Source organism: Pavona decussata, unplaced genomic scaffold (assembly GCF_977016875.1).
Source record: "Pavona decussata unplaced genomic scaffold, jaPavDecu1.1 SCAFFOLD_262, whole genome shotgun sequence".
NCBI classification, from domain to species: Eukaryota; Metazoa; Cnidaria; class Anthozoa; order Scleractinia; family Agariciidae; genus Pavona; species Pavona decussata.
Genome location: NW_028145665.1, coordinates 87,183 through 101,325, shown reverse-complemented (window position 1 = coordinate 101,325; position 14,143 = coordinate 87,183). Strand labels below are relative to the sequence as shown.

At 39.3% G+C, this 14,143-nt stretch overlaps 2 protein-coding genes across 5 annotated transcripts in view; one reads left to right on the top strand and one right to left on the bottom strand.

The window, feature by feature from the left end:
* LOC146455965 (uncharacterized) overlaps nucleotides 1-3,301 on the top strand; it is a 33,629-nt gene extending 30,328 nt beyond the window's left edge. For 2 of the 3 annotated variants that reach the window (XM_085093586.1, XM_085093587.1), the window contains one exon: nucleotides 1,766-3,301. In XM_085093586.1, the coding sequence (XP_084949712.1) occupies nucleotides 1,766-1,921 (156 nt within the window). In that variant the 3' untranslated portion in view covers nucleotides 1,922-3,301. The remainder of the gene's footprint in view (nucleotides 1-1,765) is intronic. The other variant, XR_014858890.1, reaches the window with a different exon arrangement.
* Nucleotides 3,302-4,978: 1,677 nt separating this feature from the next.
* Nucleotides 4,979-13,307, bottom strand: LOC146455964 (putative skeletal organic matrix protein 5). Of its 2 annotated transcripts, none has more exons than XM_085093596.1 (3): nucleotides 11,767-13,307; nucleotides 6,863-6,989; nucleotides 4,979-6,094 (listed from the first exon to the last, which is right to left on the bottom strand). In XM_085093596.1, exons 2-3 carry the CDS (start codon nucleotides 6,923-6,925, stop codon nucleotides 5,573-5,575), a joined length of 585 nt encoding a protein of 194 aa, XP_084949722.1. In that variant the 5' UTR covers nucleotides 6,926-6,989; nucleotides 11,767-13,307; the 3' UTR covers nucleotides 4,979-5,572. The 2 variants fall into 2 exon arrangements, with proteins under 2 accessions (XP_084949722.1, XP_084949721.1); XM_085093595.1 differs by lacking the exon at nucleotides 11,767-13,307 and adding an exon at nucleotides 9,628-10,968.
* Nucleotides 13,308-14,143: the final 836 nt, after the last annotated feature.

The following is a 14,143-nucleotide window of genomic DNA, read 5'->3' as shown; positions in this document are numbered from 1 at the left end:
TCACCAATCCAACGAGCATTCTTGTTACCTATATATAAACAATAGGCTCCATTTTTCGCGAAAATATGCTCAGATATTTGTCCGCAGCTAGACTAAATCTGTTCCGAGAAGCGAACAGTTTTCCGAGAGCGAAGCTCGAGGAAAACTGTGAGCTTCAAGGAGCAGATAATGTCTAAGGACAAATATCTGAGCATATTTTTAAAGTCAATTGGAGGCTATTGTGGTTATTATCCTTCAAATATTTTTCGCAACATGTAGCAACGAGCTTCAGTATTTGAACATTTCGTTTAAGAACAGTTTACCGTCAAAGACGTTTAGAGCGTATGTCGTTTTCTGATACTGCTTTATCGAACAGCAGGTTTATCTCTCCTTCTGTCACAAAAGCAAACCGTTCCCCCATCTTGACATTAATTTTAATTGTAAACTTGACGCGCCTTGAAGTTTTTTTGAAATTGGGGAATATTACTTGAGGAATATCATCGGATATTTCCCAGTTTTAGCTGGGGTATATTCGGTCACATGAGGCGTTTAGACCAATCGCGAGCGAGCGAAAATATTTCATGGATTATAATTAGCAATAGCCCAATTTTGATATATTGAAACTCAGACTGAAACAATAACATCACTTACAACACTGTCCAGGCTCTGAGGAATAAATCGTAGAGTTTATATGTGTTCGTTCTTTATTGTTTCGAGTTGAATTTAATACATATTGAAACTGGGCTATTTCTATTTTATCAATTGTGTGACGTCATCGTTCAGACAGCAGTGCTAAGTCATCACAAAGTAAAGATGGAAATACAGTCGAACCTCCCGTAAGCGACCCATAATGTCAAGGACATGTGGTCGCTTACCAGAGGTCAGACCACAGGGGCGGGGGTCTAACTTTCGGGTAATTTACATATGGTAATTGCCGACACCTAACCTTTTGCAAGTGCTTATCGAAACCCAAAGTAAAAACTTTTCTTTAGACTGCCTGATTTAGGAACAAACAGTAAACGGCATGTTTGCAATGTTACTGTTTCAAGCGTAACACATCAACAACTTTGGTGTTTGTTTGTTTGTTTGTTTGTTTGTTACATAATCCAGTTGAAGTTCTTTATCGCCACAATTTTGCTGTTGGATAATACAAGGTTGAGAGAGTCATCACCGGTCCGCTATTTACAAGATAAGAGAGTTTCTTTCCTATAAGGGATTCAACCTGATTAAAGTTTATTTCAGTGTACACTATAGTGTATGTATATGTTATCATTTGTTTCAATGTCGGGAGACACTTCCGGTAGCTGTGGGCCAATATGTTACAGTCAATAACCGCCCGTGAGAGAAACAGCAGATTGTGTGTCAAGTGGTCGCCTACGGGAGGTTAAACACAATTGAAAATTTTAAACAGTCATCTCTAAAAGTGGTTGCTTACGGGAGGTGGTCACTTACGAGAGGTGGTCGCCTACGAGAGGTTCCATCTATAGTGATTTGACTTGAAAACTTTTGGTATTTTGATAAAGTGGTCGCTAATGAGTGGTGGTCGCTTACGAGAGGTGGTCGCAAAGGGAGGTTCGACTGTATTCAAAAACGTCAATTGAGTAACTGCATCGCCAAGTTTAATAACGATAGCTAAACAAAAGCTCTAACATAATAACAACTGTCTAGGCCAAAGTGTGGTTCAGTTTTGCGGCTTAAGTCATAGGCTTTGTTAGGTGAATTCGAGCCCTCACATCACAAATCATCACTTACGCCCTTTTTCCATCGGCCATTGTTAATATTTCAGATGTATCTGGACCTGATGGACATGTCGGCGTACGATGCAGCTAAGTATTCAAAGGTTGAGGACGTCGCCGAAGCACCTGGTGAAAATGAAAAACCAGCTCTTGAGCCACGGAAAAAGGTATCCTGCAGGAGAAAATGGTCAAGTCTTCGAGATTAGAGAAACTACAGTTTTCAACCTCCAGCCGGCGCTGATCGAGTTGGCTGTTCTTCTTAAAAGTAACAGAATACGTTTAGGCAATGGTTTAGAAATACCGATAAAATAAATGCTAGTTATATACAAATCTGTGTTGTAACTCATGTCGTCAAAACAAAACCCACCTGATAGCCAATGATAACGAAGGCACGACAAAGACAAAAATGAGAGCTCAAGCCAACCAACGACATGCAAGAGAAAGAAAGAAAGTGGTAGAAAAGGAAGCATGTTTATTGTGATAGGTAATTGCGTTTTGCTTTACATATTATGATAGCCATAGATATTTGGTATAACTGTTTTAAAAAGAAATCAGGAAAACGCAATAAATGATCCTACATTAGTGTAATCATCTGGAGGTCCAGTTGTTCAAAGCCCGATTAAGCTAATCCTGATTTAACGTGAAGTTTGATTCAAGTTCAATTACTAATCAATAAATATTTTTCCAAAAGATTTTTGCCCTTAAGTTTTGTCTTAGACTTTTATTTACCTTTAGCTAAAAATCAGCTTTTAAAAACATTTTTAACGAGCGAGATACAAACCTCGGTTAGCGTAAATCGCCTTTCGAACAACCGGCCCTGTTTTACACTGGAGTATCGCACAGTAAGTGCGATGTAAGTAAGTGTCACGTGAGTAAGTAAGTAAGTAAGTGTAAGTGTAAGTAAGTGCATGTAAGTAAGTAAGTGTCACGTGACTATAATGTCGTTGTGACCTAATAGAGCAAAAGAGTGTTTTCATTCACTTGACTACCGGCCATATTGGTTTAATGAAACAAAAGAAAGTGTTTGCATAAAAATAGAGTTCAATTCCCAGAGGTTTAGTTTGGGACACCAACATGGCCGCCATTTCTTTGTTTAAGGACACCAACATGGCCGCCGTGACGTCATGTGAAAACGCTCTATAGATTGCTAACAATGTATTCGGTGGATGTTTATTGATTACGAGAACAATTGAAAAAGTTCCCATTTGCCGCACTCTAAGGTGCTTTGATTTATCAAGGAGAAAAAGTCCTCATTTGCCGCACTCTAACGTGCTTTGATTTATCAAGGAGAAAAAGTTCCTATTTGCCGCACTCTAATGTGCTGTGATTTATCAAGGAGAAAAAGTCCTCATTTGCCGCACTTTGAAGTGCATTGCTCAGTATACATTGAATAACATTGAACAATTTTGGCAAAAAAAAAAATAAAATAAATTGAATAAGAGAGTAAGAGAAGTTTTAAGTTGAGTGATTCATTAAACGTTTTCTCTACGTATACAAGAGAAACGTACTTTAACAGAACACTCTGTGACATACCTATAATAAACAGAAACAAAGAAATGTTAGGTTCGTAATCAAAATGTTGCTAAACAACGTATAAACATGACACGATTATGTAAAAAATGCTTGAAACGTAAATAAAAACGTACAAAGTACAAAGTAGATTTCATGACCACTTTCTTGTTCTGAACATAATTACGATTCCGGCACTTCCATTTTTTTTTTTTCCATTTCTGAAAGGCCCTTTTACCCTAGCTAGACCCGGGACGATACCTGATAACGTGTAAAAGCAAGATATAACGTACTATGTAAAAATATGGTTTTTCGGCGACGATTCGAACCCCGGTCTCCTGCGTTCAAAGCAGACGTGATAACCAGTGACAGTGACAGCGGACGAAATAACACAGCTATTCACTTAGTGCGAATATTTCATGCTGTCTTTGTTTCACGATACGTGAAAGAAAGATGAATATTTTCTAAGTGTCAGCGGATCTGCGATATTTCTTTCAGTTTTTATTGTCAGCCCCACTTAGCTATGCAATCGCTTCCTTATTTGTCTACGTACCGTTCCATCGATACACCCATATCATCCATCGTTACGTGGAACGATACGCTCAGGTTACCATGGCACGGTACATTACGCCAACCCATTGCATCCATTCTTAACCCATTTCATGTGACGCTGGGCAATTCGCGATTGCAATGTGTTGTTTGTGCATCGAGAACACGTCCATTCTCCGTTTGACTATACCACATTGCAAATGAAAGTTAATGAAGGGTGAGCTATTTGTACTTTGACTCAAACTATTTCATGTTCCACTTCGATATGAGTTGCTGCTATGAGTCTGTTTGTGTTTTGGCTGGAACGTTTCCATTTACACTTTTCTATTTCAGTACCCAAAAATCCAGAGGCCCGTTCCCTAAAAAACAAAAATGAGCAAATAACCGCATCGGCGACACCTAGGGTACTATTCTAGTAAAGAAAGTTGAGTGAACTGTTTGTACTTTGGCTTTGCTACTTTTTAATTGTATGTGCTATTTTGTGATGGCCACTTGAACCTTCTCTTTTTTGTCTGTATCGTTTGACATTCTTGTATTTTTTGGTGAGTTACGGCCGCCCATATCAGTTTCTAAAGAACCTGCGGTGATGGATCGGTGGGGAGTAGACTGGGAACGAATGTTGGTTTAGTCAAAAGAGTTGACAACTAAAGGTGACGTTTTGAGCGTTAACCCTTGGTCAAACAAACGGCTAACGCTCTGACGAAAGGCTAATGCTCAAAACCTCACAACTCGTATACTAATATGCATACTAATATGCCGGAACAGCAGTAAATGCTGCCATGGGAGGGAGGTGAGTTAAGAACTGTTGCATAGAGAATAGGAAGGAAAGGTTCAAAAAGTTGAAGTGGCCCATTGTGCCTTTGCGAAACAAGAGAACTCAGTAAAAACAAATAACGACTCAGAGACGATTTGGAAGATAGCATAGATTGGATATACATGTACGCTGTCTCAGCGATTTCGGCACGGTAGCCAGCGTTATTTGGCTGCGAGAGTTCTGAAAACTGAACCATTCGGTGTAAGACCATTCTTTTGCAAACACAGGCCTTGTATGCATTCTTTGTTATTCGGATAAGATATTCCTCAAATTATAGTGTAGCTTGATTGCTTAATCCGGTTTTGTACTAAAAAATGAACAAAGTTTGGAATAATCAACCCAGGTAATCAACAACACAACTTTCACGAATATACCTTCATTTATTCTTATTTAGAGGATATACCTTAACCTTAAATACAAATATTTGCGTTCTGAAGTTAAAAGAGATGCACTTTAGAAAATATAAACGAAGTAAATACATTCCACAAAATTAAGGGCATTAAAAACGAGGAAATATTTGCCTCCATCTCTCAAGCTCTATCCAAACTCAGTCGACCAGAAGCGAGCAGAGCAGAGCAGCGCGTTGCATTGTGGAGTCCACAAAATTAACCACAATGCCTTGCCCCTTTGATCTTATCGCAACCACTATGCTTTGCATTTTGCAAGAAAGGTGAACGAAAGGCCCCATAAGTATAGAACTGTGCCGATTAGAGAGCTGCCCTGCTCGGTCGCTTCAGGTTTCAGGCTTCCTCGCTGTGGCAGCAATTATAACTTTGTTGATAAAACCAAACATTAGTTGCTCAGATAGTTCAGCTGTTGCTTATCCCATGTCTTATACAGTGTACAGTATTATTCAGTCACATTTACCACGCTATCAGCAAATAACATAAATTTTTTTTTGGCATTTTTGATCAGCAAATAACATAAGGTTTTTTTTTGGCATTTTTGGCCCTTTTTGAACAGTAATGTATAAGTCAGTTTCACTCTACTGAACAAGGATGTAACCCATGGCTTTGACGTTCTTCGCTCCATTATCCGATGTATATCCGTTAGGAGCGTCGTTTCCACACGAGTTGGAATCATCAGTATGTCCTCCAGTTCCAAACCCGATTTTGGAATCACAGGTACCGCAGTCTCCCTGATCATTTCCAAGAATACCGATTCTCGCTTTAGCAGAAACACCGTGACTCTCGGTATTGAACCCCTCTTTGTTGCACCCAGTCTGCAAGGACGCCTCGGGGCCAATCAGCGTCTTCCACTTGTTGCGACCCAGAGATGTGAAGCGGTAAGTTCCGTCAGCGATCAGAGAGAAAAGAGAGTTGGCTTGCTTGTTGATAGCAAGGAAGTTGATTTGATGACCGATTTTCATACCAAGGCAGATCTTGGAGAAGGACGTGTTCCAGTAGGTCGGTAACTTAGTTTCTTGTAGGTCAAACCCAGTCTTTCCTCCAGCTAGGTTGTAGGCATTTTTGTCGCTCCAAAAACTAGAGCTGTAGTGAAACGTGTTCTGAAATTACAATTAATTAAAGTTTATTAGTGTCGGTATGATTTTTCATAGCATAAATTTATGCCCCAAAGCAAAAATCTTACTGAGAGTTATGGCAAAGGGCAACAAGTAGGACGGATAAGGCGTAATTAGGCGTTATTACAGCACATGCGCTACGAAACTGGGGATTCACTCGTTTCAAAAAAAGTTTGTGATCAATGTTACATTTGTAAGTATAACTGAATGACAGAGAAAATAACAAACACTTATTCAAAGCGAAAAAATGGTTACTATACCATTCGTATATACACATCACTCTTTTTTATAAAAACGTCTCATTTTGGGGCTGAGGCTGAACGTTTTTCTTCTTCTTCCTTTTTTTTTTTTTTTTTTTTGCGATTTGAGCCTGAAAGCAATCTTAACATGTTCTTAAAGTGTGGTATAGTATTTCAATAAATCAATGCGGACGTGACCAGGAAACCTATCAAAGTGCATCGTTTGCCCGACTACAAACTGAGTTGTTCTTCAGTGTATCATGCAATAAGAAAACCACATTGTTAATGTAGAAAAACGTCTTTAAGTCTTTGAGTTGATTGTCCTGTTAGAATACCGTTTGACTTTTCTTTTACTTTCATTTATACTACTCACAACAAAAAAAAATGCAAAACTGACGAGCCTGGGCATCTTATTCGTATGTTTCCTAGAATTTTAGTTAATCTCAGCCTGAAGAGGTTATAAAAAAAAAAAAATAGAGTGTAGCCGACAAATGTATTGTTGACTGACGTGTACCTTTGTGCCATCAATTTTCATGGCCAACGTCCATCCTCCATCTCCGCATCCAAAGTCTCCCATGTGACAGTAAACAGGGATCTCCAGTGAACCGAACTTAAGGGTGTACTCCTGACTCCTTGACGAACTGTTGAGGGAAGAAGATCAAGGCTAGTTAATTCGAAAGACACTTGAGAGAATCTATATTGTGTCGTTACATATAACCAAAGTCAGAAGTGGCTCTCCTTGGCAACACTATTATGATAGACCTTAGCAGTGATAACAGCGATAATAGAGACATTTAGCACCAGGCTTTTCGGCAAAAACCTCAGACGGCGAACTGCTAGAGATCACGTGACAAGGCTCTGACGTTACGTTTGCGGTTTCCAACGTGCGTTTTCAACGTGGAGAGGTAGGTTTTCACGTAAGTCATTTACCTCAGCGATTTGAGTCGTACTTTTCAATTTTTTGAAACGTAAAAATGTCAGATTTGTGTGTAGCAAGTCTTTATGTTGATGTTTAGGTGTAAACTAACGCGAAAGAGCGAACATGGATCTTTATGTTGCTGCATGAAAAACAGCACTACTGCTGTTCGCAAATTCAATATGGCGGCCCCTTCAAGTGATGGGTGTAGCTAAAGCGGTAGAAGCCATAAACGTCAAACGCCAAACGCCTAACCTGAAACTGCCGTTTCCGGTTTGCCGTTAACGCAAAAATCCTGGTGCTGGAAAAAATAAGACGCGTCTTATCTAAGACGCGAGCTGATCGTTTAAACGGTACGAAATAAGCGTTCGTACTCGTCTTATTTGGAACAGGAGCTTGAGCTGTCGCGTCTTAAATAAGACGTGAACTTCCTCGTATAAATGGTACACGGGTCTTAAATAAGATGTGAACCACAAATGCGCATGCGTTAGAGCGGGTGACGCGTCACCGACAGCTCGCAGCCCTGCAAAATGGCTTCGCAGTGTTCACAGTCCGCTTCGTAGTATTCAAAAACGCCAGCAACACCGACAGCAAAAGGAAATACGTGGACTACAAAGAGAGGGCAATTGCCGAGGACCTAAACAATTGTGTTACAGGCGCCGGTGTAAGTTACTTCTGTTGTCACTTTTGTTTACATTCAAAGTTTATCCTTTCCGATTGGTACTGATGAAAAGTGGAAAGGTGGTAACTGCAAAACTTATGTATCAAAAATAAGACGCGTCTTATGCAGGACGCGATCGTATAAACAGTACAGTTCGCGTCTTATTTAAGACGCGTCTTATTTTCTCCCGTATAAATGGCCCTAATAAGGTACAAGGAAATACGAGAGTAACAGCAACAACCTGCAGTGTGGGTGAAGTTTTGATCATGGGTCAGCAAGTACCATACTTTGGACTTCGAAAATCCTGGCAAACAGAGAAGAATTCCCAGGCTATCTTTTCGCAACTGCTCAAGTTGCGTAAATAATTGCGAGGGTAACTCTTCTATTTAATCTTTCACAGTTCAAATATATGTTTCATATATTCACATTCATTTGAAACAGAGAAGAGTTGGGGCGAATATAAATAGCGCCCTTTAAGGCTCGGTTACACGTAATATTTCGCATACAACGTGACTTTCTCCACGTAACAATTTTACGTGCAGCGTGACTTGTTCCACGAAACAATTTTTCTTGCAACTTGTCTCGTAAAAAGAGAGTGTTGTAAGTTCCACGCACGATTTTTACGTTTCACGTGTAATATTCCTTTGTACAACTAAAATTTTGCAACATTTTTTTGACTTTCTGCAACCGAAAATTCTCTGTAAGTTGTATGTCAAAAACAATTGATACAATGGGACTTGTTCTGATTCGTCATTTGTAAATGACGCATTTTTGTTCGTTATACAAGTTTTATGGCAACCGCAACTTGTCATAACGTGTGCTTGTGACTTGTTAAAATATTCTTGCAAGACAAGTTGCACTAACAAATGCAAAGTGATGATAAGAATATTGTGAATAATGATAAAGAGTGACAGTGGAGCTGACTTAAAAGTTGAGATTAAAAACAAATTTTATTTACACGAAATTAAACAGCTCGAAAAGCCGTAGTCCAGCTAAACAAATAACTTTGCACGAATCGAGACTGATTGTTTATTGGGTTGCGATTTTCATGCTGCATGCCATGTCACTTTCATAATTTGTTTTTTTTTAGGTTTAATGTTCTCCGCAATTTGCCAATAACTCTTGATTTCCATCAATATGCTTTTGAACTGTTAACATTTGTATTAAACACGAATACACTTTTTTAATCGTTCTTAGACTAATTTACGCTATCATTTTATAATTATATTATAATTAGTGGAGCCGAAAAATAATGATAGTCAAGGACAAATTTTTTATTTATTTTTTTTTTGTTTCTTTTTCTTTTCTCTTATTACCAAATTAGGTAAAGGGGAATCGCAGCAAATCAAGTGCTTGCAGAGATCGGATATTCGACGACATTTCCTGAAGCTCATCTTGATCTACATCTACATCAATAACGTGCAAATTTCGGCAAGTTTCAAAAGTGCCGGACAAATAAAATCGTAATATATGTAGAGTCTAACAAACGCAAGTGTTAAAACTTAAAAACAGAGGGTCAATCGAGGAGATGGGCATAACAGCGGACTTGAAACTGTTTGGCAAAGTAAGACTTCAACAGGATATCGAAATAAAACTTTTTATCTTGTTTGGAACACAAATTCTTGAAAATTACTTCGAAAGAAGAATTCCAGCTTACAAACACTTCCCTGATAAGAATGCAAAACAAACTCTGCACACTTACTTATCTCGATCGTACTGTTCCTTACAAGAAGTGACTGGAACGGCTGAAACCAAGATAAGACCACGGTTTTAGTTTGCAAAGCGCTGATTCTAGAGCTTTGGAATTCGAAGAAGAAACAAGAAAAATAAATGTGAGGATTAAATGTTGTAGCTCACCTGGTGACTGAGTAGGTTGTGGAGTCGGAGGGGAGGGGTTGGTGAAAAGCGCGATAAGCTTTTCCAGCTTCGCGTCTAACGCCTTTATGGCTTCACTGACTTGCGAATCTTGATTCACATTACAGTTGCAAACTACCATCTTTGCCGCACAGTCTTCTGACGAGCTGTTGAAGGCTGCGTTCACCCTCAAAGATTTGGCGTTAATCAGAACAAGTAGGACAAGAAAAGCAAACTTTGAACGCATTTTGAAATTTAGGAATGATTTGGTGAGTCCCAACTGAATTTTGAAGAGTGGCCAATCCTTTGTTTGCTAACCATTCGTGTTCACTTATTTATCGTTCGCTGGAGAGAAACAAAATATTCTATTTTGATTGGCTGCTCACAGGCGAATCAATCTCATTAGATTGCACTCAGGTGCAGACTGCAGAAGCACATCCGGGATCGTCTGAACAATTCAGCCGGAAAATCACCGAAGTTTTCCCAAGATCGATCAAGGGTTTCGAAACTTCACCAAGGGCTTTTACGGTTGAAGCTCTCCGAAAATTTACGAGGATTTCAGCATTGTTTGGAGGCTGTCAAATATTGACAAACTCTTGCATTTAATTTAAGAGATAATTTTTGCGCATAAACTAATATGACTTGCAGACTTTGCACTTGAGTTAATACCAATGCAGGGACACTGGAATCCACTGTGCAACGTTTCGTGAAATTTATCCAAACAGCAGTGGGAGGAAAGGCAAGTTACGCGAGAACCGTGTAACATACCTCGCAATGGACAAATTACGTGCAACACAAGTGGATGGAACAGTTACCGACGGCTACTTTCTGGCAGATGAGAAATGAACGGAAAGGTAGCCTGATTCTCAGACGGTCCCGGGCCCCTCTTGCGCAGAAAAAGAAAGAAACAGAAAAGAGAGAGTGGCCGCGAGAAACCTTGAACTGTGTGAGAATCATGTTAATGAAAATTCGTTGTGTTGTGGGGCCTAGTTCAGACGGATGTTCCTAAAACGAGGAATGGAGATTGGGGATTGGGAATTGGGAAAATGAAAATGTGAAATTAAAAATGGGAAGTGATGGGAAACTAAAATGGGAAACTAGTGAATGAGATTTAGAGAATATTGAGGTCAGTGGCGATTTAGCCTGCGCAGCAGTCGTTTCCGTTTCCTTTAAGCACGAGAGACGCGCGCCCTTGCGCGTCTCTCGTGCTTAAGGGAAACGGAAACGACTGCTACGCAGGCTACCACTGTGATTATCCACGATTTTGTCTATATTTTGAAAATAACTGTGGACATCCATGCCACTAAAGGTAACAAAGGTGAGCGAACACTGAAAATCTTCAAGTTACTTAACTACTTTCAGAACCTGGAAGTGAGTGTAATTTACGTTACAATGTATCGGCCGATACATACCGTGGGGTGAAAATTGGCCAGATTAAAAGAATCTGTAGTACTGCCATAGATTTGTTATACTTAGAAATTCGGGGCGATTTTCATCCACTCACTCATTTTCTTTTTCAAATTGGGCCGAATCGGCTCGATTAATCGGCACATGTAAATTAGCCTTAATTTTTTTGAGGTGAGTGGCCTGAAAGTTGAACACTGAGTCGAATCTTACGAATGAGCTGATTTAGGCGTCTTTCGATATAGTAAAATTCAACTTCACTATAAGGCTCAGAGGACACATACAAAGAACAATGAAGAAACGTGTTTATTCATTTTTCTTGTTTAGGCCTCGTATTCAAGCTAAATTTAAACATTTCGGAAGAAGCCTATTACTTTTAAGCTTAGTGGCATGCAACTTAGAACGAATATTAATAATGCCAAGAGATAACCAAGGCCTGTCGTTTTCTCTTGATAATGCTAATAGAGTCAGTCCAGGATTTGTATGCTTTAGCACGTATATGTTCTACAACTTGCCCGTAGAAATGCTCGTTAAAAATCGACGGGAGGAGGCAGCCACGAGCGTAGCCCAAGTACAGGCTTACCCAACTACTTGTTTCTTCCCAGCGGGATGCGGGGAGGTTTCTTCTACACTTAGGCTTCCGTGTGCGGGACGGGATGACACTCCGTCCTTCTCGCTCGTCTTACCCTATTAGGCTCCACTTACAAGGTACGAGCCTTTCTACAGGCTAGTTGTATAGCCCCTCAGTTTTAAGTTACATAGACCCGCAAAAATGTCACTGTGAAAAAACAAAAAAGGTCGGTATTAATACAAGCACATAAGGATCAAGGAATGGGCTCGCTGCTGATACAATTATCTATTTTATTTAGCATTAAATAACAATACTACCAAATTTAATGTCTTTGAGGACAACTTAAAAACAAACTCTGTACCGATAGTCAACCCATTTCAAGCGTTTACTTAAAAATGTCTCAGTATCTTGGTTGCCGTTACCCTAATTTGAACCTATTTGGTTCAAGGAAAAAAGCGGCGACAACCGACAAACAAACGGAACACGGAGTCTCTCCATTAGAAAATGACCTTACACTGCTCTAAAATCCAGGCTAAACTAAAACCATTTGAATTACTATGAAAGGCATGCTGTTTCAAAGGAAAAAGGTTTTCACCCATTCTGTATTTCATAATTTCTTCACCTTCAAATGCTGAACTTTTATGCTTCAAATTCTTTACAAACGCGTTTCACGCCTTTTTTAAAAACTCGTTTCAATAATAATAAAAAAAAAATTGAAAAAGCAATGGGCCATTTTGTTCCTGAGGGAGGGAAGGGGTACAGTGGGCATATATAAAAATAACAATCCTACAGTGCTATTGAAGAAGAACTATAAGAAAAAAAAAAAGAACACGCACAGCGTAACAAAGCGAAGAAATATATAGCAAACTAGTAAGAGAAAATTCATACAAAGCTTAATGTTAGGAAAAATCGAGCGGGAAAAAGTTGTCCAAACCCCACTTTCCCTCAAAAATAAAACGGTCCTCGTAATAAGATTGCGCAAACTTTCCTGAAGACTGACTGTTCAATCAGAATTCCTGGAAGCCTTCAACGAAACCAAAACTGAAGACCACAAATGATTTCCAGGAAAATGACCATGTATTTTGATATCACGGAAGTATCAAACATCAGTAGAAACTGGTTACAATTTTGTTCTTGTTATCTTTTAGTGCTAGCCAAAGGTGTCTATTCCTTTGATTACTTGTCAAAACCTCTTAAGCATAAATATACTGTTAAAACAGGTGAGGTAGAGATACAAAATAACTTGACAAACTTGTGTAACCGTTTAGCCAGCCTGCATAAATGGGGCGAGCTTGTTGGCGTGGAGGCAGTTAGTTTGTTCTTTTCTAGCCTTCACTCAAATACCGTAGTCTCACCAGCTTTCCTGGTTACCATTTAACACCGTATTTACACGAAATATTTGGTTTTATTGCACGGTGGAATGTTTATCTCACTTCAGCTAAAAATGAAACAAGCTGTCAAAACGCTCAAATAGTTATTCACTCAATGCTTCAAAGATATAAAAGCTTACGCTTCAAAAACGGCAATTATTTTTTTTATCTCGGGAAAATGACGCAAAAGAATGCATTTTCAACTCCAAGATGTGCTTTTAAAAGATTGGCTAGAGGAATGCTGGCAACTCCAGCTCTTTTCCGGATCTTAAACAAATTTTATGTGGAAATGTACTTGTTTTGCTTCCCGAAATCGCCGACTGCTATTTTAAAATAAATGTTACAAATGCGGCATGTATCTGAAGGTTTCGCTGTTAGCTTTACCGCATGTGCTCCGCTTGTATTAAAATTCACTTTGCAAATAGCTGATGTACTGTACTGTATTTTCATGCTAATCCTCACTCGAAAGACTTTCGCAACTTTATTTTATTTCACAACTGTACTTTGTTTCGAAATGGTACAGAAACTGTATTGCAACAAGGACTATTGTATTTCCTTCAATTTGACATGTCTGTCTCTGGGGAGTATATTTTTTAGTTGATTCAATTAGTCGAGGCGACAAAGTTTCGAAACGCCCCTCGAACACGAGACAGTGAGAAGCTGTTACAGTCTCCCTATTTTTCCCGCCGCCTCCCAACTCCGCTACCCTCCCCTCGGTAGTTTAGACACTCTCCCCAGATCGCGCTTTCTTTTACAAACCAAGATGGCGGCAGCTCCATCGAAGCGTACCAGTCTCGAAAATCCCACGGGAAAATAGGGGGACTGTGAACAGTCTACAAGCAAACCAACAAATTATTTAATATTTTCGTTGCGTACAAAACAAAGGGAGAATACAAGTTTAATTCAGGAGCAAACTAACAACGATAAAACCAAATGATAGGCATTAAGGTTACCCTATACCTTCAGAGGTGAAGCGATGTAGCGCGTCCAGTTTAAACTGTAGATACCTAAACCCCTAT